The 21,785-nt window shown below is 35.2% G+C and overlaps 1 protein-coding gene across 13 annotated transcripts in view; it reads left to right on the forward strand.

The window, feature by feature from the left end:
• Window positions 1-21,785, forward strand: part of ST7L (suppression of tumorigenicity 7 like) — a 177,920-nt gene that overhangs the window by 11,378 nt on the left and 144,757 nt on the right. For 12 of the 13 annotated variants that reach the window (XR_008997084.1, XM_036921525.2, XM_057500532.1 and 9 more), the window contains exons 5-7: window positions 1,394-1,448; window positions 4,383-4,498; window positions 14,184-14,262. Coding sequence is in view for 12 of the 13 variants with exons in the window: in XM_036921525.2 (XP_036777420.2) it covers window positions 1,394-1,448; window positions 4,383-4,498; window positions 14,184-14,262 (250 nt within the window). In the remaining variant the exon portion in view is untranslated. The remainder of the gene's footprint in view (window positions 1-1,393; window positions 1,449-4,382; window positions 4,499-14,183; window positions 14,263-21,785) is intronic. The other variant, XM_057500535.1, reaches the window with a different exon arrangement.

The raw sequence follows: 21,785 nt of genomic DNA on the forward strand, positions 1-21,785 counted from the left end.
TCATGGTAGCAGATACAGGTTTTTCAAAATTCTAATATTTACTTGAAAACTCAGATTTTATCATAAGCAGCAAATACTGTTTTTTTTTCTCCCTTGAAGTTGACAGGCCACTTTGTTCACCTCTGAAAAAATGTCTGCTAGGTATGCCTCTGAATAACCAAAACTTTGTCCCTTGGAGGCTCTTTCAAGTAAAAAATCATGTTCCGTGAAAAAAAAGCAAACCAGGCCAGTTAAGCTAAAAAATAATTGCTTAAATTAGAGACAATCATCATATGTGGTATTGCCTTATCTTACTGGGGTTAGGGGGTAAAGAATCCAGTGACGACTAGTACATTTTGGTGTCACTGCCTTAAGTCAAGCTAAAGCATTGGCAGTTTTACCTATCATTGATTTCACACCAGCAGCTCAACTTTGCAGGACTGAGACTAATGTCAGGCAAGTCAGGTGCCTGGTGCACAAAATTTAAGGAAGCCTCACTCTCAGGACTGAGTTCAAGTCAACACAGTTAAAAGGACAAGTAATGTCTTGGAATTTATTTTGGGAAGAGTTGTTACTTTGCAGTTCCATGATCATATGCTAAGAACTTCTGCTTTAAAGAAAGATCTGATAATTGTTATTTTTCTGCTTATAAAACTTTGATGGCTTCTGATTGACGAAGGATAATATCCCAACTCCTTTATGTAGTATAGAAGCTCCTTCATCAATTTCTCCCATTCTATTTTCTAGTCTCATTTATAACTCTCCTTCTCACCCCTTACTCTGTACTCCAGCCTACCAATGCTTTGTGCTTAGCATGTTCTTCATCTGGGAACCTTTTACTCATCTTTTACAGTGATTCAGTATCAGTTCAAATGTCACCTCCTTTCTAAAGCCTACTCTGTTTTCCCAGATCAAAATTAATCACTTAATTTTTTTCTTTGCAACAAAACGTATCTCTTCTATAGTACTTATCACACAGCTAGGTGGTAATTTATGTGATGAACTCTCATACTACATTTAATTCAATTATTAGTTCCAATGCTGTTAGGCTCCAGGAATACAAAAGCAACCGAACTGTGTTCAGTTATTTACTGGACACTTAACTAATTTTAACACTTAAGACCTCATATTTAAAGGGAGCAACTGAAAACCAAACTGATAATCACATTATAATTGATAAGTGCTGTAATTGACTTTATGAGCCAAATGCTGTGAAGACAGAAATAGGGGAATGATGAGATTTAATGGTATGCTGTGTGACAGCAGGGGTGATGCAGTCCTATCCATCTTTGTGTTATGTGTGGCCAGCACTGTGCATAGTAGACAGTAACCTTACAAAAATGTTAGGTGAAACTAGAATTTAACTGCAGTTAATTAAACTGTGTCATTTCGCACCTGTCCCCTTGTTTTTTAGAATGCAAGGTATGGAGAAACCCTCTAAATCTTTTCAGAGGAGCAGAATACAGAAGGTATTACGTTTTGCTTTCAGCATAATTATGGCACTGGTTTTAGAATAAAAGGATTATAGAAACATTTATTTTTATAAATATATTGGAGCTTTTCTAGTTGGAGATACTGATATATAATAGATAAAATGATTAACCCAAGGTTTAGTTATCTTGACTGTTTTTATAATCATGAGAAACATTTCTTTAAACCATTTGTTTATAATATATAATAAGTATATATTTGGTCACATGGCAGAAAGCCTTTTCAAAGAATTAATGAGATTAAGAGAAAATTACAAGTGTCAGCATATTCCTAGGCATCTGTGCTCAGTTTCAAAATTTGAGGATTCACTAGAAAGTAACAATCTCAATGTGAATATGAACTTTATTTGTGCAACAGTACAGGGTATAGTGTTTTTATATTGTATTTTTATTGTCATTTCCTATCTGCACTACTGTGTCTCTCTTCCAGTTTTTACCCTCAATGAGAAAATATCTTTGAAACTTATGACCAAAGATACTTTACTTTTGTTCTGAGAAGAGCTGTATTTTGCCTGGAGGTACTCTGGGGCATTTAATTCGTTGAACAAGAAACATGTATATACTATGTATGTGTGGGCACTGTGCAAAATGATGAGAATACAGAATGATTAAGCAATAATCCCTGTGCTTAACGACTTAATAGTGCAGGACAGTAACATCCTGGGAAGGGAAATCTAGGCTTCATGAGAGATGTCTTTACCCTGTATTAAAGAATTCTGCAAGAAACAGGTCCTTCAACTTCTCACTGTGTTTATTAAAATAAAAAGGTTTTAGGCTATTCCTTATTATATTACACAGTGTCCACTTCATGAAGATCTTAAAGAGAAAATTTCTTAGTATCAGAAATACTTACGCTTCTTTTTCTTCTTCCACTTTTTTCTCTATTAGTAATGTGAAATTTTTTTAAAAAATTGAAGTAGTGTAGTTGATATACAATCATATATTGGTTTCAAATATACAACACAGTGGTTCAACAGTTACTCATTTTACTGAATCCTCCCCCTGACTAGTGCAGTTACTATCTGTTACATAGGAAGATATTACAGTCATTGGCTATATTCTCCATGGTGTACTACTATCCCTGTGACCAGCTTATATTATGATTGAGAATTTTTGTGTTCCTTTATCCCCTCACCCTATTTATGCTTCTTTTTGAATGATTAGTTTGTCTTAATGTAAAAGTCTAAATTGCATTGATAATCATTGTGTGTTTCTAGAAAGCTTAAAGTCATATTGTAGCCAACCCTTAGCAAGTATATACAACTATGGTATGCATTTTATTTTTTAACTTCATTCCAGGCTCCAAGGCCCAATCCTTATTTTTACTTTATAAGTCTTTGTTTACGTCCAATTTAAGTTACTGACATTGTACATTATATTTTTTAAGTGCTTAAATCATTTTGGAAATAATGCAGGTTGTTAATAAATTTTATGATTTTAGGATGTGTAGCACAACTTTGCTAAAAGAACAAGAATTTTTCCTTCATGATATTCTTTTTCTTTCATGATAATTTCTCACAAAATAGCTAAAAATTTTAAATAGTAATGTAATTTATCTTATTAAATAACTTAAAATCTTTGATCATATATATAAATAACACTTATGTGCTTTTAAAATGTTTAATTTTTGGATTATAAAATGAAGTATATTCATTGTAGAAAATTGGAAATTAAAGAGATGTATAAAATAGAAAGTAAAAATCACTTTTTTCTACCATTAAGTGATAACTTCTATTTGTATTTCCACCCAGTCTCTCTTTTATATTCATATATCGAAACAAAACTTGAACATTATGATGTGTATATAATTATACATCCTTTTTTTCTGACGTGTGAATTTCCCACAGAATATCTTCAAAACATGAGTTTCTTTAATGATTTTTTATGCTTGTACTATATTCTATATTCTGTTATATGGAGGTACCATACCTTCTGCTCTCCTCTAGGTTACAGATTACAGTTCACCATTAACATTACATTAGAGGGATATCTTTATATATAAATGTTTAGCCTGTAGTTATTAAACATATATGATTATTTCCTTAGGGTTGATTTATAGCACTGGGATTACTGAATCAAAAAGTGTGAACAGGTTTTTTTTTCTTTTAATTTTTTTTTAATTATGGAAAATTTCAAAAATTAAAGAGAGAATGGTGTAATAGAATTCCATGTACTCATCCCCTAACTAGGTGGATATTTTTAAAACTCTTGATAGATACAACCTAATTGATTTCTGGAAAGAGAAATGTAAATGCCAGTTCACGTTTATACCAGAAGTATGTGTGAATCCACATTCCACCTTACCCTTGACAACATATATTTGCCATTTTGATGGATCGAGAGTAAAAATTCATAATTTTAACTGACTACATGTTAATTACCAATGATACTGGACCTTAAAAAATATATTAGCCAGTTAGTTAACTTGCTATTAATTATTGTAGGTTTCAGAGAGATAAAAAAGTTTAAATTTCTAATTTAGTAAAATCTGGAAAAAGGTTCTCTTTGCCTTTATGCTTTGAAAGCCCTTTATCATCTTGACATCTAGTAAAAATCCACCTGTGTTTTCTTCTAGTTTCTTTGATGTTGACTTTTAATACTTAATTCTAACTCACTGAGAATTTAAGTATGTTTAATAAGGTATATATCTAAGTCAAATTGTTTTATCCCTTCAAATCCAGTTTTGAAGCATTGTTGAATAATGCAGCCTTTTCCCTTTGGTATTTGATATTGTATTATCATACCCTAAGTAGGTTTTATACGTTATCGCTTGTCTTACTGATTTTAAAAAGCTTTTTAAGCATCCTGAAATAGAATTTGTAGAAGTATATTTTCAAATTTTAAATAGTGTCTGTTATAGCAGACAGATGCTCTCTCACGTTCAGTTTACATATTTTCTTGTGTTTTTTAAAGATACACTTGGGTGACTGGTAAAGAACCACTTACATACTATGACATGAATTTATCAGCTCAGGACCATCAGACCTTTTTCACGTGTGACACAGACTTTTTACGTCCTTCAGACATAGGTACGTGTCATATCTGTTCATTGGTAAACAGTGGTCATGAATATTATTTTAAACATTTAAAAAAATTATTGTAATATTCAAAGTTATTTGGCTTGGAGTTGTTTGCATCATTGATAAGAAACCCAGATTAAATTGAAACTAATTATGACTGTAAACTAGGTTGTTACACTACTTTTTCTTCTTATAAAGAATTTAAAATATTTTATAAAAATCGTTTCTTTTATTACTTAAAAAAATCTTTCAGATCAAATACAACAACTGCTTAAGCAGAGAACAGTGTACCCAGTTTGGGTCTGGAAAATTAACACCTATAATTATACATAAAAGAGTAACACTAAGTTTAACTATTGGAGCATGCCACATAAAGAAAATGGGGTATATTTTATTCCATTCATAAATTATAGATGCACATAAAGTAGTAGAAGATCATGGAAATGTCTATTATAGTTCTCTCTGAGCTCTTCTCTATAGAAGATAGTGTTGATACTCCTAAATGTTTGGCTTGAAGATGGGATCTTTATCATAATTATTCTTCTACTTTGAATGCCCTCTCCCTCCTTATCTATGCTTCCACTTTTATCCTTCCTACTTTATCAAGACCCAGATTAAAAGTCACATTGTCTAGAAATCCTTCTCTGGGATCTCCTGTCAGATTTAAATACTTTGTTTTCGGAAGTTCTATAGTACTTAGTCCAAACCTCAATGAAACAGTTTTAGTTAAATTTATGCAATTACAAACATTTGTTTTTTAATATTATCATGTTGCTTTAATGTTTGTTCTCCCCAATATTGTGTGAAACTTTGGAAAGCAGGGACTATATTCTCCTTTACCTCTGTCAGCTAGCACATTGTCTGACATACTGTAAATATTAATATTTATTCTGTAATGACAGTATGACTGAATGAGTGGCCTTGGTGTCACAGGTGTCTTAAGCAATTTCTCAAATAATAGCAATGCTTGCATAGCACTTACTAGGAACTAAGCAATGTTTTAAGCAGTGTGTATAAATGTACTAATTCGATCTTCCCAATCACTCTGTGAGACAGGTACTATTATCAGCTTATTTTAAAAACAAAGGAATCAAGGCAAAGGGGAATCAAGTATCATGCCCTAAGTCACCTAACTAGTAAGTAACAAAGTTGGGTTTCAAACTCAACTCTAGCTCTTAAACACTGTACTATTGCAGTTTTTACTTACCACATTGATAGGCAGAAGAAAATCACTATTAATAAGGGTTTGAGAAATAGCCAGTTCTTCAGCACTGAAGTGAGTTCATTGTGATATATATCTGCTGTGTTAAATATACTAAGGAATGGTGGTGGGAAACCCAAGGATCTTAGGTATGGTTGTAAAAAGTGGTTTAATTGCAAATATAAGAAAAAGGGGTGGATTAAACAAGATAGTGGTATGAGGAGTGAGGCAGAAACTTCCTCCCAAAATCACATATAACATGAAAATACAGCAAATAACAACTAATCCTGAAAGAGTGACTGGAAAGAAGACTGTAATAGATGGCCTACATCTGTGGAAATGAGAAGACCTCATGGAAAAGAGTAAAATAGTAAAGATGCGACCCAGCAGGACCCAAGCCCTCCCCTCCCTCAACTCAATGGCAGGAGGAAGAGAAACGGAGCGGGGAGGAAGTAGTAGCCCATAACTGCTAAATACCCACCCCTAGAGATCTACTGTAGGAGTATGAACCCACATTACATGTTGCTCTGGAGATTAGTGGGGTTGGAAAGCAAAGACAGGTGGAATACTTGGAGAAACTGAGATTCCAGCTGCTTGTGGAGAGCAGGTACCTACAACTGGCCGCTCTGGGACAAAAGAAAGGCAGGCACTTTCAAAGACTTCCCAACAGCAAGAGGGCAAGGATTACACAGAACTTGCCACTCAGGAGAAAGGACAGGTGGATAAAATGGTCCCGGCACATTCAACTATGCAGGTTGGGAACTTCCAGGAACTTCAGGCACTCCATCCCCCTGGCTGGCAACACAGTGCTGAGTCCCCTCACTGCGATGTGCAGCCTGCCACTCCTTCCTCCTGGCTAGCACTGGTTCGCAAACCTGCTGCCCCAGCCATCACACCAGGCCAGCCAGAGGGCAACCCCACCTACGGCAGCTACAAGGACATACATAGAGGCTCCTCCCTGTGGGCTTGGCCCACTGAGGCAGTGGAGGCAGGCACTGCAGCCAGGAAGCAGGAAAGAGCTCTTCCCTCCTGGCAGGCACTGATGCCACATGCATGTAACCCCTGCCTTCCTTCTAGGGGATGGGCAGCTTCAGAGAGTAGAGCTTCTGGGCACTAGAGAGTGCCATTGACACAAAGTTATTATTCCATAGCAATCATTAGGAATATGAAAGGGCAAAAGAACCTGGTACAAACCAAAATCCCTCAAACACCATAAAGAGGGCTAAATGAAACTGAAATCACCAATTGTCCTGATAAAGATTTCAAAATAGAAATCATAAACATGCTCATGGAGCTACAGAAAAAAAAATATTCAACACCTCAGGGAAGACTTCAAGAAAGAGATAGAAACTTCAAAAAATACTGTATCTGAAATGAAACATACAATGGAGGGATTTAAAAGCAAATTAGATGAGGTAAAGGAGGCAGTAAATGAAATAGAAATTAGAGAACAAGAATACAAAGAAGCGGAAGCACAGAGAGAAAAAAGGATCTTTAGGAATGAAAGAATATTAGGAGAACTGTGTGACAAATCCATACAGAACAATATTTGCATTATTGGGGTACCAAAAGAAGAGAGACAAAAAGAAATAGAAAGTGTCTTTGAGGAAATATTTGCTGAAAACTTCCCCAGTGTGGGGAAGGAAACAGTCTCTCAGCCATGGAGGTGCACAGATCTCTCAACACAAGGGACCCAAGGAAGACAACACCAAGATATGTAATAATTAAAATGGCAAAGATCAAGGACAAGGACACAGTATTAAAAGCAGCCAGAGAGAGAAAAAAGATCACATGCAAAGGAAAACCCATCAGGTTGTCATTCAGACTTTTCAGCAGAAACCTTACAGACCGGAAGAGAGTGGCATGATATATTTAATGGAGTGGAACAGAAGGGCCTCGGAACCAAGAATACTCTACTTGGCAAGATTATTATTTAAATTTGAAGGACGGGTTAAACAATTTCCAGATAAGCTAAAGTTGAGGGATTACCTCCTACAAACTGTCTCTACAGTGTATTTTGGAGGGACTGCTATTGATGGAAGTGCTCCAAAGGCTAAATAGCTATCACCAAAGAAAATAAAACCACAGTAAAGAAAGTAGACCAATTAATTACTAAGCAAATGCAAAATTAAGTCAACTACCCACAAAGTCAGTCAAGGGATACACAAAGAGTACAGAATATGACACCTAATACATAAAGAGTGGAGGAGGAAGAAAAAGAAGGGAGAAGACAAAAAAACCCTGTAGATTGTGTTTGAAATAGTATAATAAACGAATTAAGTTAGACTGTTAGATAGTAAAGAAGCTGCCCTTGAACCTTTGGTAACCACAGATCTAAAGCCTGCAATGGCAATAAGTACATATCTATCAATAATCATCCTAAATGTAAATGGACTGAATGCACCACTCAAAAGACATAGAGTTACAGAATGGATAAAAAAATAAGACATCTACATGCTGCCTACAAGAGACTCATTTCAAACCCAAAGACGTACACAGACTAAAAGTGAGGGGGTGGAAAAGATATTTCATGCAAATAATATGGAGAAAAAAGCAGGAGTTGTAGTACTTGTATCAACAAAACAGACTTCAAAACAAAGAAAGGAAGAAGAGACAAAGAAGGACATTACATAATGATAAAGGGGTCAGTCCAACAAGAGGATATAACCATTATAAACATCTATGTACCCAACACAGGAGCATCTACTTATGTGAAAAAAATACTGTCAATTAAAGGGGGAAATAGAATGCAACACATTCATTTTAGGAGACTTCAACACACCACTCACTCAACAGGACAGATCAACTAGACAGAAAATAAGTAAGGAGACAGAGGTACTGAACAACACATCAGAACAGATGGACCTAAAAGACATGTATAGGACACATCACCCAAAAGTAGCAGGATACATATTCTTTTCAAGTGTACATGGAACATTTTAGTGTAACAGTTGTGGAAAGCAATGTGGATGTTCCTCAAAAAACTAAAAATAGAAATACCATTTGACCCAGGAATTCCACTCCTATGAATTTACCCAAAGAAAACAAGATCCCAGACTGTAAAAGACATATGCACCCCTATGTTTATCGCAGCACTATTTACAATAGCCATGGTACAGAAGCAACATAAGTGTCCATCTGTAGATGAATGGATAAAGAAGATGTGGTACATACATACAATGGAATAATATTCAGCCATAAGAAGAAAACAAATCCTACCATTTGCAACAACATGGATGGAGCTAGAGGATATTATGCTCAGTGAAATAAGCCAGGTGGAGAAAGACAAGTACCACATGATTTCCCTCATTTGTGGAGTATAACAATGAAGCAAAACTGAAGGAACAAAACAGCAGCAGACTCACAGACTCCAAGAAGGGACTAAGGAAAGGGGTAGGGAGGGTGGGTAGGGACTGAGGGAGAAGTGTACTAAGGGGCATTACGATTAGCACACACAGTACAGGGGTGTCATGGGGAAGCCAGTGTAGCACAGAGAAGACAGTGACTCTATAGCATTTTACTATGCTGATGGACAGTAATTGCAGTGGGATGTGTGTGTAGGGACTTGATAATATGAGTGAATGTAATAACCACAATGTTGCTCATGTGAAACCTTTATAAGATTGTTTATCAATGATACCTTAATGAAAAGAAAAAAGTAAAGAAAAAAGAGTTGTCTTAAGTTTATATGCTTAATGTTTACATTAATAGCCAAGTGTAGATGTTGGCGAGGTAATAGTAGTGGAAAAATCAGTATTTTATGTTAATTTTAGGGACTGAGGTGACTGGAAATTAAGGCTTTATCTCCTTCACACAGGCAGAATTGCAGATATTGGTGGTCTTTTCAAGTAGCAACCATGGCTATCCACTAAAGATGTGGTCTTAAAATTTTTTTGTTCACATTCCTTCTATAAGAATTTGGAAAAACTATATATCCCTTGAAACATTTTTAAGTTGACATCATAAGGTTAAATAATCACAAATAATGTGATTATTGATATATTATATAGACATTTAAAAATAAAACTATGTGGTGGATGATGTTGATGGATTTTCGGATGTTGTACCATCCTTGCATCTCTGGGATGAATTCCACTTGGTCATGGCATATGAATTGCAGGATACAAAATTAACACACAAAAATAAAACTAGAATACCCCATATTTAAGTGTATCACATGGATTGTAATGACTTTATACCTGCCAGTACCCATTGAAAAATACATGAACACTCTCTAACAATAATAAATGCTATATGTCCTTTTTCTTCTTGAATTCATATCAATTCCACTCCTCTCTATGATTTTATTATAATTATTTTGTACTTGAAAGTCTTATTACTTATATGCTTTTCCACAATAAAAATTTTTTGTATAAATTTTTAAACATTTAAATTTCCTTTGATCATAAGGTTCTAAATTATATCATGTATTATAGTTACATTTTTGTCAAATCCTTGGAGATACATATTTGGCTCTTTAAACTTTGGAAAATGTTCTCTGTAAAACCTAATTGCCTGGGTGAGTTCTCATTATGAATTCTATCAACCAAATCAGACATACTTTCTGACAGAGATATCTAACTTCATTTTTAATTAAATAAACATGTTACCATGCATGCGTCATGACAAACATCTCTTCTGAATTCAGATTCTAGGATAGAAATATAGCTAAGTCTTGGAGATTTACCTAGAGCTTATCACTTGGCCAATAATAAGATTCCACTGCCTCTATTATCCCTAACTAATGCTGCCTTTGCCTTACTGTGAAGGGTCTTTCCCTTGGAGCAAATGCACTATTTAATAGTAAGGGGAGAGGTGTACTGATAAATGGAACTGATAAAAATTATCACTCCTTCTCCACTCTACAGTATACTTGAATTCAGAGCAGCCAAGAGCCAGAATACTCTATTTCGAATGCTGAGCCAAGAGCCAGAATACTCTATTTTGAATGCTGAGCCTCACTTTACAATAAGTAAAGTAAATAAGTAAAAGGTAGGAATTGCTATTATAGGTGAATTGATACAGATGTTTGCCCCCAAACCTGAACTTTGATTTGTCCCTGTGGCACCTGGAGATTTTTACACTTTAGGGCAATGCACCTTAGAAAGATTTAGGATGAATAAGAAGTAAGCCTTTCTTCTGTAAAAAAGGAGAAGAGAATTTATCTTTTGGGGAGCAGGGAGCAGATGTTGGATAGGAAAGGAAAACCAGCATGATGCTTGACCAATCAGAGGAACATTTTTCAGGTAATGAGATACAGGAAAGAGTCATATAAAGCTAGTCTTTAGAAGTTTAGTCTCTTAAAACCATGTGTCCCATTTTGGTACTTTCAAAGTTTTATGTACTTCTAGAGTATGCATAATCCCAGGATTTGGGGACAGGCTTTATCTGTGAATGATAATCCAGACCTGCACTGTTGATTCCATACTGATCTTTTCAGACACTGACATAAAGGTAATGATTTATATGTGTAGTTTTATATTTTTAAAAAATGTGTGTGTGATGTGACAGTTCTCTTTTGAAGATTGTCATCAATAATTACTAAATTAGTAGATTTTCTTCTGTTGATTTTTTTGACATTTTAATTGAAGTATCATTGATATGCAATCTTATACTGGTTTCAAGTATACAACACAGTGGTTCAACAGTTACCCATATTATTAAGTCCTCATCCACACTAGTGCAATTACTATCCATCAACATAGGGAGATGTTACAGAGTCATTGGCTATATTCTCCATGCTATATATACTACCATCCCCAAAACAACTTACATTATGACTGAGAATTTTTGTGCCCCTTTATCCCCCTCACCCTTCCCACCCATCCACCCCAACCCCTCTCTTGTGGTAACCCCAGTCACTTCTCAGTGTCTATGAGTCTACTGCTATTTTGTTGTTTGGTTTTTATATTCCACAAATAAGTGAAATTATGTGGTATTTGTCTTTCTCTATCTGGCTTATTTCACTGAGCATAATACTCTCTAGGTCCATCCATGTTGTTGTAAATGGCAGGGTTTTTTAAATTAATGACTGAATAATATTCCATTGTGTATATGTACCACATCTTCTTTATCCATTCATCTATTGATGGACACTTAGGTTGCTTCCATAACGTGGCTATTGTAAATAATGAGACATAAATTCCTAGAAGTGGAATTATTGGGTCAAATGTTATTTCTGTTTTTAGTTTTTTGAGGAACCTCCATACTGTTTTCCACAGTGGATGCACCAATTTGCATTCCCACCAACAGTGTAGGAGGGTTCCTATTTCTTCACATCCTCACTAACACTTGTTATTTCTTATCTTTTGGTTAGTGGCCATTCTATGGTGATAATCTCATTGTGGTTTTGATTTGCATTTCCCTGATGATTAACAATATGGAGCATCTTTTCATGTGCCTATTCTTTTATTGATTTTTTTAATCTAAGGCACAAAACAAAGAAAAATCCTCAGAGCCAGCCAGCAATGCTTTTGGGTAGTTTTTTTTCATGGTATTTTTTTTCACTTTAAATGTTAGATTCAACATTAAAATCCAGATTTATACTTTCAGAAAACTGGAAAATAGTGGCAAGACTGAATGTGCAATTCCATTTGGTGGTAATCACTTAAACCTGAGCTGTGACTCTCCTTTAGACAGTGCATGTGCTTTTTAGTTCACTCATTTATGTTTTCTGCCTGGTCTTTGTAGGCTTTAATACTTGTGACCCCTAAACTTGGGACAAATGCATTTTCTTTTCCACTTGTTAGTATTAGAGTATTATGTAACTTGAAAAACAAGTAACCTTAATTGAATTGCTAATTGTTATTTTTTACAATATCAAGAGCTCTTAAAGAGGACAGTTGAATACTAAATCAGCATTTTGCTTTAAGTTATTCCTAAACCCTGTTTTAGAAAAAAATATATCTTTTTCTTCTATTTACCCTTTCTCTTTTGGCTTAGAATTGCACTGGTTGTGAGAAATAACCTTGAAGGCTGGATAGAGGAATTCAAAGAATAAGAAAAAAATGCCTAAAGGTGGATTAGATGATCTTACTAGAAATAAAAAATACAAATGAAGATGAGATAGTTTAACTATTAATTAGCAAAAATTGGTACTACTCAGTGTTGGTGAGGAGGTAGGGAAACAGTCTCCTACACTGCCTGGAAGAACATAAATGAACACAGTCTTACTGAGAAGAGTTTGGGAGTGTATGTCCAAAATCTTTTAAAAGATGCCTACATTTTAATAAACCATTCCACTTCTAGAAAGGACATATTTGATCAGTATGCAGACATAGATGTTGAAGGATGGTTATCAGTATTTTAGTATTAGCAAAAAATTGGGTGTAATTGAATTGTCCATCAAAAGTGAATTAAATAAATTACAATATATACTTAAAATACTAGAATACCAAATAACCATTTAAAATGTTGATAAATATTCAGTGGCAAAAGTTGACTTGTGAACATCATTTAGCTTTTAAAAGAGAGCCCCATCATAAAAAATGGCATGTCTAATATTATTCTTTGTTTTTATGTTATATTTTAATGTTCTGGCAAAATGCTATTCTTTACCTGGTTATTATCAGGTGAGTGCTGACTTGCATAAACATGTCAAGTTTAGGAGCATTTGCTGTCACCTAGCTGGTGACATGTTTGATGTGAGAAAAGTTTTTTTGTTACGTAAATGAAATATATTGTCTCCTTTTCTAAGCCAAGACTTAATATTTTGTTTCCAAAGGAAAACCCATTTTCCACATTATTCCTTCTGTACAGTTGTAGATTTTATTCCATAAGCAACATAGATTCTCTATTTCTCTTATCAGACTTGAAAATAGATCAGATAGTTTCATGAATTTACTCTAATTCCTAAGGAACTGCTTAGTGTGAAATTTTCATTTGGGTATAGTAAATGGTAGCAAAACTGATATTGTTATTCTGAAGAGATCCTAATTCAGACTTTTGCTGAATCTTGGTAGAGACTGACATTATCCCTAAAATGTACTATACTATAGTCTAAATTAATTCCTTTTTCCCACCACTTTTTATACACAATGCAAATTCAAACATTCTTCCTAGGTTGAATCATTGGTTAGACAATGATTTTGTTTTTAAGTGTTTTGTATATTTTTAGCAGTTCTATAGAACTTTTTCAAAAAATGATTAAAGTACTAGAATATTTCATATTGATTATAATCTGATATCATGCAAACTCAGCTTTAATATGCATTTAGATATATGAAAGTTCATGTATAAAAATAATGTAATTAATTTGATTAATTTATGTTTTATTTAAATGAGAGAAAATGTATTTTTATATACAAAGCTTCCAAATTTAATATAAATTTCTCACAAGTTTACTTTGAACTAGGACCCCAATTTCTTGCTTTTCATGTTTAAGAATATGTTATTGAGATCTTTGTTTACTCTCCTAATTCATTCTTCATACGTTTTACATAAGATTATTTTTGTTTATCATCTCATCTACTTTTTGAAATATTTTTCCTACAGTTATGCAGAAGGCATGGAGGGAAAGAAATCCTCCAGCTCGAATCAAAGCAGCCTATCAAGCTTTAGAATTAAACAATGAGTAAGTTTGAAATATGTGGAAAATGTTTGTTTTGAAGGAAACCCAGACAAATGATTTTGTTTCCTTTAGTCTGTTCCTGAGACACTTGGAGTCATTAGCAGTCCCCTCTCTCTTGTATACTAGAGACAAAATTTGCAGTGTTTACTCACATCTGTATTTTGCATTTGAAATTACAAACTTATCTGTGCTTTTGAATAGAAATTATGCTAGAAACCCTTAAAAATTTTTTTTTCATTTATATGTTTAATTTTGGTAAAATATATATTTAAAACTTACCATCTTGACTATTTTTAAGCATACAGTTCTGTGGCATTATGTACATTCACATTGTTGTTCCACCATCACTTCCATCCATTTCCAGAATTCTTTTCATTTTGCAAAACTGAAACCTCAGTACCCATTAAATAATAATTGATACTCCTCCCTCTCCTCATCCCCTAGCAACCACCATTCCATTTCCTATCTCTATGGACTTGAGTATTCCAGATACTTTATGTAAGAGGATTCACTATAGTACATGTCTTTTTGTGTATGGCTTATTTCATTTAATGTAGTGTCCTCAATGTTCATCCATGTTGTAGCATGTGTCAAAATTTCCTCCCTTTTTAAGGCTAAATAATATTCCATTCTATGCATATATCACATTTTTTATCCCTTCATCAGTCAGTGAACATGTAGGTTGCTCCTATCCTTTGGGTATTGTGAATCATGCTCCTGTGAACATGGGTGTACACATATCTCTTCAAGTCTTCACTTCTGTATTTTTATATTTAAATTATTTTGTACAATGGAAATTGCATTAGTTGCTGCATAACGAACTACCCCAAAATGTGATGACATTTAACAATGATTTATTATTTCTTGTGGTTCAGTGGGTTGGCTGAATGGTTCTTCTGCTTGTTTACCTGCCTCAGTCACAAGGCGGAATTCAGCTGGGAGATCTGGTGGGCTCAGAAGGCCAAGTAGGCCTCGTTCATAAGTCTGGCTGCTGGTCTCGGCCCTTGTTTTCCTCCATCTTACCTCTTATCCTCTAGTAGGGAAAATTTCTTACATGGCAGACTCAGAGAAGTGTTCAAGAGGTGGAAAACAGGAAATACAAGGTTAGAAACACTTCTTTAAATGGAGAATGCTGATCTAATTAGTGATAATGCTTGATAGTTAAAGAGCACTAAAATACTTAAGCTGCTTGTATAAATTTTGTTTTTTGTTGAAACCATTCTTTTAAAGCATTCATTCAGTCTTGAGAACATTAGTTTCTAATGCCATTGGAGGCATAAAAAGAGGACTCAAAATAAGTCAAATGTAGCTTTAACTATTATTTTTTCATGTTAACAGCATTTCTTAATAGGTGTTTGTATCAACTTCTTATTTTATAAAGACAAAATGTAAAATTGTAAGTCAGTGTAAATATTTAAATGCTGATCAATAAGTATCAATTTAAAACTAAATAAATGCCAAGAGTGAAAATATGGTCCCAGTTGGGATTAATCAAGGCCTGCTTCCTGAATAACATGAATTTAGCATTTTTCCCTATATCCTTCAATATCCTCCCCCCATCTCATCAGAGATATATTATCCTTATTGAGACGACCTTCCCAAGGTAGAACAAAAATGGTAGTATAGGAACTACAAAAACAGTGAATCAACTTTATTGACACTCTGAAAATCCATCAAAAGCTGATAGCTTTCTGGAGAATGCTAAATCAGTTAAAACAAAACAACTGAATTTGTGTAAGAGAGCTTTTTTTGATGTTTTAACTTACATGGGCCCCATCCCCTACTACCTATTTTGGTGGCAACCTTGAAGACAAAAGTCTGCATTTTATTTATAGGTTCCTACTATAGCAGGATGAACCTTATTCTCAAAGAATTGTGGTTGTTTTTTTTCACCTGTCTGGTGGCTCCCTGAAGGACCAGTTCAAAGGACCTTCCTTTATTTCAGTTAATTCAGAACCCCTCCACTGACACAGCTCTACTGAGGGGCATTTGTTGAAAACATTTAAAGGCAAATGCATAAAAAAAATTTTTTTTGTTAAGGTATTATTGATATATAGTCTTATGAAGGTTTAACATGAAAAAACAATGTGGTTACTCCATTTACCCATATTATCAAGTCCCCACCCATACCCCAATGCAGTCACTGTCTATCAGTGTAGTAAGATCCCACAGATTCACTATTTGCCTTCTCTGTGCTCCACTGTTTTCCCCATGATCCCCCACACCATGGGTACTAAACATAATACCCCTCAATCCCCTTCTCCCTCCCTCCCCACCAGCCCTCCCACACCCCTTCCCTTTGGTAACCACTAGTTCCTTCTTGGAGTCTGTGAGTCTGCTGCTATTTTGTTCCTTCAGTTTTGCTTCATTGTTATACTCCACAAATGAGGGAAATCATTTGGCACTTGTCTTTCTCTGCCTGGCTTATTTCACTGAGCATAATGCCCTCCAGCTTCATCCATGTTGATGCAAATGGTAGGATTTGTTTCTTTCTTATAGCTGAATAGTATTCCATTTTGCATATGTACCAGTTCTTCTTTAACCATTCATCTACTGATGGACTCTTAGGTTGCTTCCATGTCTTGGCTATTGTAAAAAGTGCTGCAATAAACATAAGGGTGCATATGTCTTTTTAAATCTGAGAAGTTGTATTCTTTGGGTAAATTCCAAGGAAGGGGATTCCCGGGCCAAATGGTATTTCTATTTTTGGTTTTTTGAGGAACCTCCATATTGCTTTCCACAATGGTTGAAGTAGCTTACATTTCCACCAGCAGTGTAGAAGGGTTCCCCTTTTCTGCATCCTTGCCAGCATTTGTTGTTCTTAGACTTTTCAATGCTGGCCATCCTTATTGGTGCGAGGTGATATCTCATTGTGGTTTTAATTTGCATTTCCCTGATGATTAGTGATGTGGAGCATCTTTTCATGTGTCTGTTGGCCATCTGAGTTTCTTCTTTGGAGAACTGTCTCTTCATATCCTCTGCCCATTTGTTAATCAGGTTATTTGCTTTTTGGGTATTGAGGCATGTAAGGTCTTTATATATTTTGGATGTTAACCCCTTGTTGGATATGTCATTTACAAATATATTCTCCCATACTGTAGGATGCCTTTTTGTTCTGTTGATGGTGACCTTTGCTGTACAGAAACTTTTTAGTTTAATGTAGTCCCATGAGTTCATTTTTGCCTTTGTTTCCTTTACTCAAGGAGATGCGTTCAGGAAGAAGTTGCTCATGCTTATATTCAGAAGATGTTTGCCTATGTTGTCTTCTAAGAGTTTTATGGTTTCATGACTTACATTCAGGTCTTTGATCCATTTTGAGTTTACTTTTATGTTTGGGGATATAGAATAATCGAGTTTCATTCTCTTGCATGTAGCTGTCCAGTTTTTCCAACACCAGCTGTTGAAGAGGCTGTCATTTCCTCATTGTATGTCCATGGCTCCTTTATCGTATATTAATTGACCATATATGGTTGGGTTTATATCAGGGCTCTTTAGTCTGTTCCATTGGTCTATGGGCCTGTTCTTGAGCCAGTACCAAATTGTCTCGATTACTGTGGCTTTGTAGTAGAGCTTGATGTTGGGGAGCGTAATCCCCCCAGCTTTATTCTTCCTTCTCAGGTTTGCTTTGCCTATTTGGGGTCTTTTGTGGTTCCATATGAATTTTAGAACAATTTTCTCTAGTTCATTGAAGAATGCTGTTGATATTTTGATAGGAATTGCATTGAATCTGCAGATTGATTTAGGCAGGATGGCCATTTTGACAATGTTAATTCTTCCTATCCATGAGGATGGAATGTGTTTCCATTTATTGGTATCTTTAATTTCTCTCATGAGTGTCTTGTAGTTTTTAGAGTATGGGTCTTTCATTTCCTTTGTTATGTTTATTCCTACATATTTATTCTTTTTGATGCAACTATGAATGGAATTGTTTTCCTGATTTCTCTCTCTGCTAGTTCATTGTTAGTGTATAGAAATGCCACAGATTTCTGTGTATTAATTTTGCATCCTGTAACTTTTCTGAATTCAGATATTAGATCTAGTAGTTTTGGAGTGTATTCTTTAGGGTTTTTTATGTACAATATCATGTCATCTGCAAACAGGGACAGTTTAACTTCTTCCTTGCCAATCTGGATGCCTTTTATTTCTTTGTGTTGTCTGATTGCCGTGGCTAGGACCTCCAGTACTATGTTGAATAGAAATTGGGGAGAGTGGGCATCCTTGTCTTGTTCCCGATCTTAAAGGAAAAGCTTTCAGCTTCTCGCTGTTAAGTATGATGTTGGCTGTGGGTTTGTCATATGTGGCCTTTATTATGTTGAGGTACTTGCCCTCTATACCCATTTTGTTGAGAGTTTTTATCATGAATGGATGTTGAATTTTTTCAAATGCTTTTTCAGCATCTATTGAGATGATCACATGGTTTTTGTCCTTTTTGTTGATGTGGTGGATGATGTTGATGGATTTTTGAATGTTGTACCATCCTTGCATCCCTGGAATAAATACTACTTGATCATGAAGGATAATCTTTTTTATGTATTGTTGAATTCAGTTTGCTAATATTTTGTTGAGTATTTTTGCATCTATGTTCATCAGGGATATTGGTCTGTAATTTTCTTTTTTTGTGGTGTCTTTTCCTGATTTTGGTATTCGAGTGATACTGGCCTCATTGAATGAGTTTGGAAGTATTCCCTCTTCTTCTACTTTTTGGAAAACTTTAAGGAGGATGGGTATTAGGTCTTCACTAAATGTTTGATAAAATTAAACAGTGAAGCCAACTAGTACAGGAGTTTTGTTCTTAGGTAGGTTTTTGATTACCAGTTCAATTTTGTTGCTGGTAATTGGTCTGTTCAGATTTTCTTTCTTTCTGGGTCAGCCTTGGAAGGTTATATTTTTCTAGAAAGTTGTCCATTTCTTCTAGGTTATCCAGTTTGTTAGCATATAATTTTTCATAGTATTCTCTAATAATTATTTGTATTTCTGTGGTGTCCGTAGTGATTTTTCCTTTCTCATTTCTGATTCCGTTTGTGTGAGCAGACTCTCTTTTTTTCTTGGTAAGTCTGGCTAGGGGTTTATCCATTTTTTAATTTTCTCAGAGAACCAGTTCTTGCTTTCACTGATTCTTTCTATTGTTTTATTCTTCTCGATTTTATTTATTTCTGCTCTAATTTTTATTATGTTCCTCCTTCTACTGACTTTGGGCCTCATTTTTTTGTCTTTTTCTAGTTTTGTTAATTGTGAGTTTAGACTGCACATATGGGATTGTTCTTCTTTCCTGAGATGGGCCTCTATTGCAATATACTTTCGTCTTAGCATGGTCTTTGCTGCATCCCACAGATTTTGCAGTGTTGAATTATTGTTGTCATTTGTCTCCATATATTGCCTTATCTCTGTTTTTATTTGGTCATTGATCCATTGGTTATTTAGGAGCATATTGTGGACCCTCCATGTGTTTGTGGGATTTTTCATTTTCTTTGCGTAATTTATTTCTAGTTTCATACCTTTGCATTCTGGGAAACTGGTTGGTACAATTTCAATCTTTTTAAATTTACTGAGGCTCTTTTTGTGGCCTAATATATGATCTATTCTTGAAAATGTTCCATGTGTACTTGAGAAGAATGTGTATTCTTCTGCTTTTGGGTATAGAATTCTGTAGATATCTGTTTGGTCCATCTGTTCTAATGTGTTGTTCAGTGCCTCCATATCCTTACTTATCTTCTGCCTGGTTGATCTGTCCTTCAGAGTGAGTGGAATGTTGAAGTCGCCTAGAATGAGTGCATTGCATTGTATTTCCCCTTTTAATTCTATTAGCATTTGTTTCGCATATGTAGGTGCTCCTGTGTTGGGCACATAAATATTTATAATGGTTATATCTTCTTGTTGGATTAACCCTTTTATCATTATGTAATGTCCTTCTTTATCTATTGTGACTTTCTTTGTTTTGAAGTCTATTTTGTCTGAAAGAAGTACTGCAACTCCTGCCTTTTTCTCCCTATTAGTTTCATGTAGTATCTTTTTCCATCCCTTCACTTTTAGTCTGTGTATGTCTTTGGATTTAAAGTGAGTCTCTTGTAGAAAGCATATAAATGGGTCTTGTTTTTTTATCCTTTCAGTGACTCTGTGTCTTTTGATTGGTGCATTTAGACCATTTACATTTAGGGTGATTACCAATAGGTATGTACTTACTGCCCTTGCAGGCTTTAAATTCGTGGTTATGAAAGGTTCAAGGTTAACTTCCTTACTATCTAAGAGTCTAACTTAACTCACTTAATGTGCTATTGCAGGCACAATCTGAAGGTTCTTTTTTTTTCCTCCTCCTTTTTCCTCCTCCTCCATTCTTTATATATTAGGGATCACATTCTGTACTCTTTGTCTATCCCTGGATTGACTTTAGGGATAGTTCATTTAATTTTTCATTTGCTTAGTTATTAGCTGTTCTGCTTTCTTTACTGTGGTTTTATTTCCTCTGGTGACAGCTATTAAACCTTAGGAACACTTCCATCTATAGCAGTCCCTCCAAAATGCACTGTAGAGATGGTTTGTCCGAGGTAAATTATCTCAGCTTTTGCTTATCTGGAAATTGTTTAATCCTTCCTTCAAATTTAAATGATAATCTTGCTGGATAAAGTAATCTTGTTTCCAGGTCCTTCTGCTTCATTGAATTAAATACATCATGCCACTCCCTTCTGGCCTGTAAGGTTTCTGTTGAGAAGTCTGATGACAGCGTGATGGGCTTTCCTTTGTATGTGATCTTATTTCTCTTTCTGTCTGCTTTGAATAGTCTGTCCTTATCCTTGATCCTTGCCATTTTAATTATTATGTGTCTTGGTGTTTTCTTCCTTAGGTCTCTTGTGTTGGGAGATCTGTGTACCTCCATGGCCTGAGAGACTATCTCATTCCCCAGATTGGGAAGTTTTTTGCAATTACCTCCTGAAAGACACTTTCTGTCCCTTTTTCTCTCTTTTCTTCTTCTGGTACCCCTATAAAGTGAATATTGTTCCATTTGGATTGGTCACACAGTTCTCTCAGTATTCTTTCATTCTTAGAAATCCTTTTTACTCTCTGTGCCTCAGCTTCTTTGTTTTCCTCTTCTCTCGTTTCTATTTCATTTATCGTCTCCTCCACCATGTCTTATCTGCTTTAAATACCCTCCATTGTGCTCTTCAACGATTGGATCTCCAACCGGAATTCATTCCTGAGTTCTTGAATACCTTTCTGTACCTCCATTAGCATGTTAATTATTTTTATTTTGAACTCCCTTTCCGGAAGATTCATGAGGCCGATGTCATTTACATCTTTCTCAGGAGTTGTATTGATAATTTTATTCTGAACCAGGTTCCTTTGGCATTTCATGTTTGTATATGGTGCCCTCTAGTGCCCAGAAGCTCTACTCTCTGGAGCTGCTCAGCCCCTGAAGCAATGTCGGGTGTTGCACAGGAGTGGTATTGGTGCCTGGGGGGAGGAAAGAGCTGTTTCCTACTTACGGGCTGCTATGCCTGTCTCCACTGCCCTATCCAGTGGGCCAAGCACAC

Source organism: Manis pentadactyla, chromosome 4 (assembly GCF_030020395.1).
Source record: "Manis pentadactyla isolate mManPen7 chromosome 4, mManPen7.hap1, whole genome shotgun sequence".
Taxonomy (NCBI): domain Eukaryota; kingdom Metazoa; phylum Chordata; class Mammalia; order Pholidota; family Manidae; genus Manis; species Manis pentadactyla.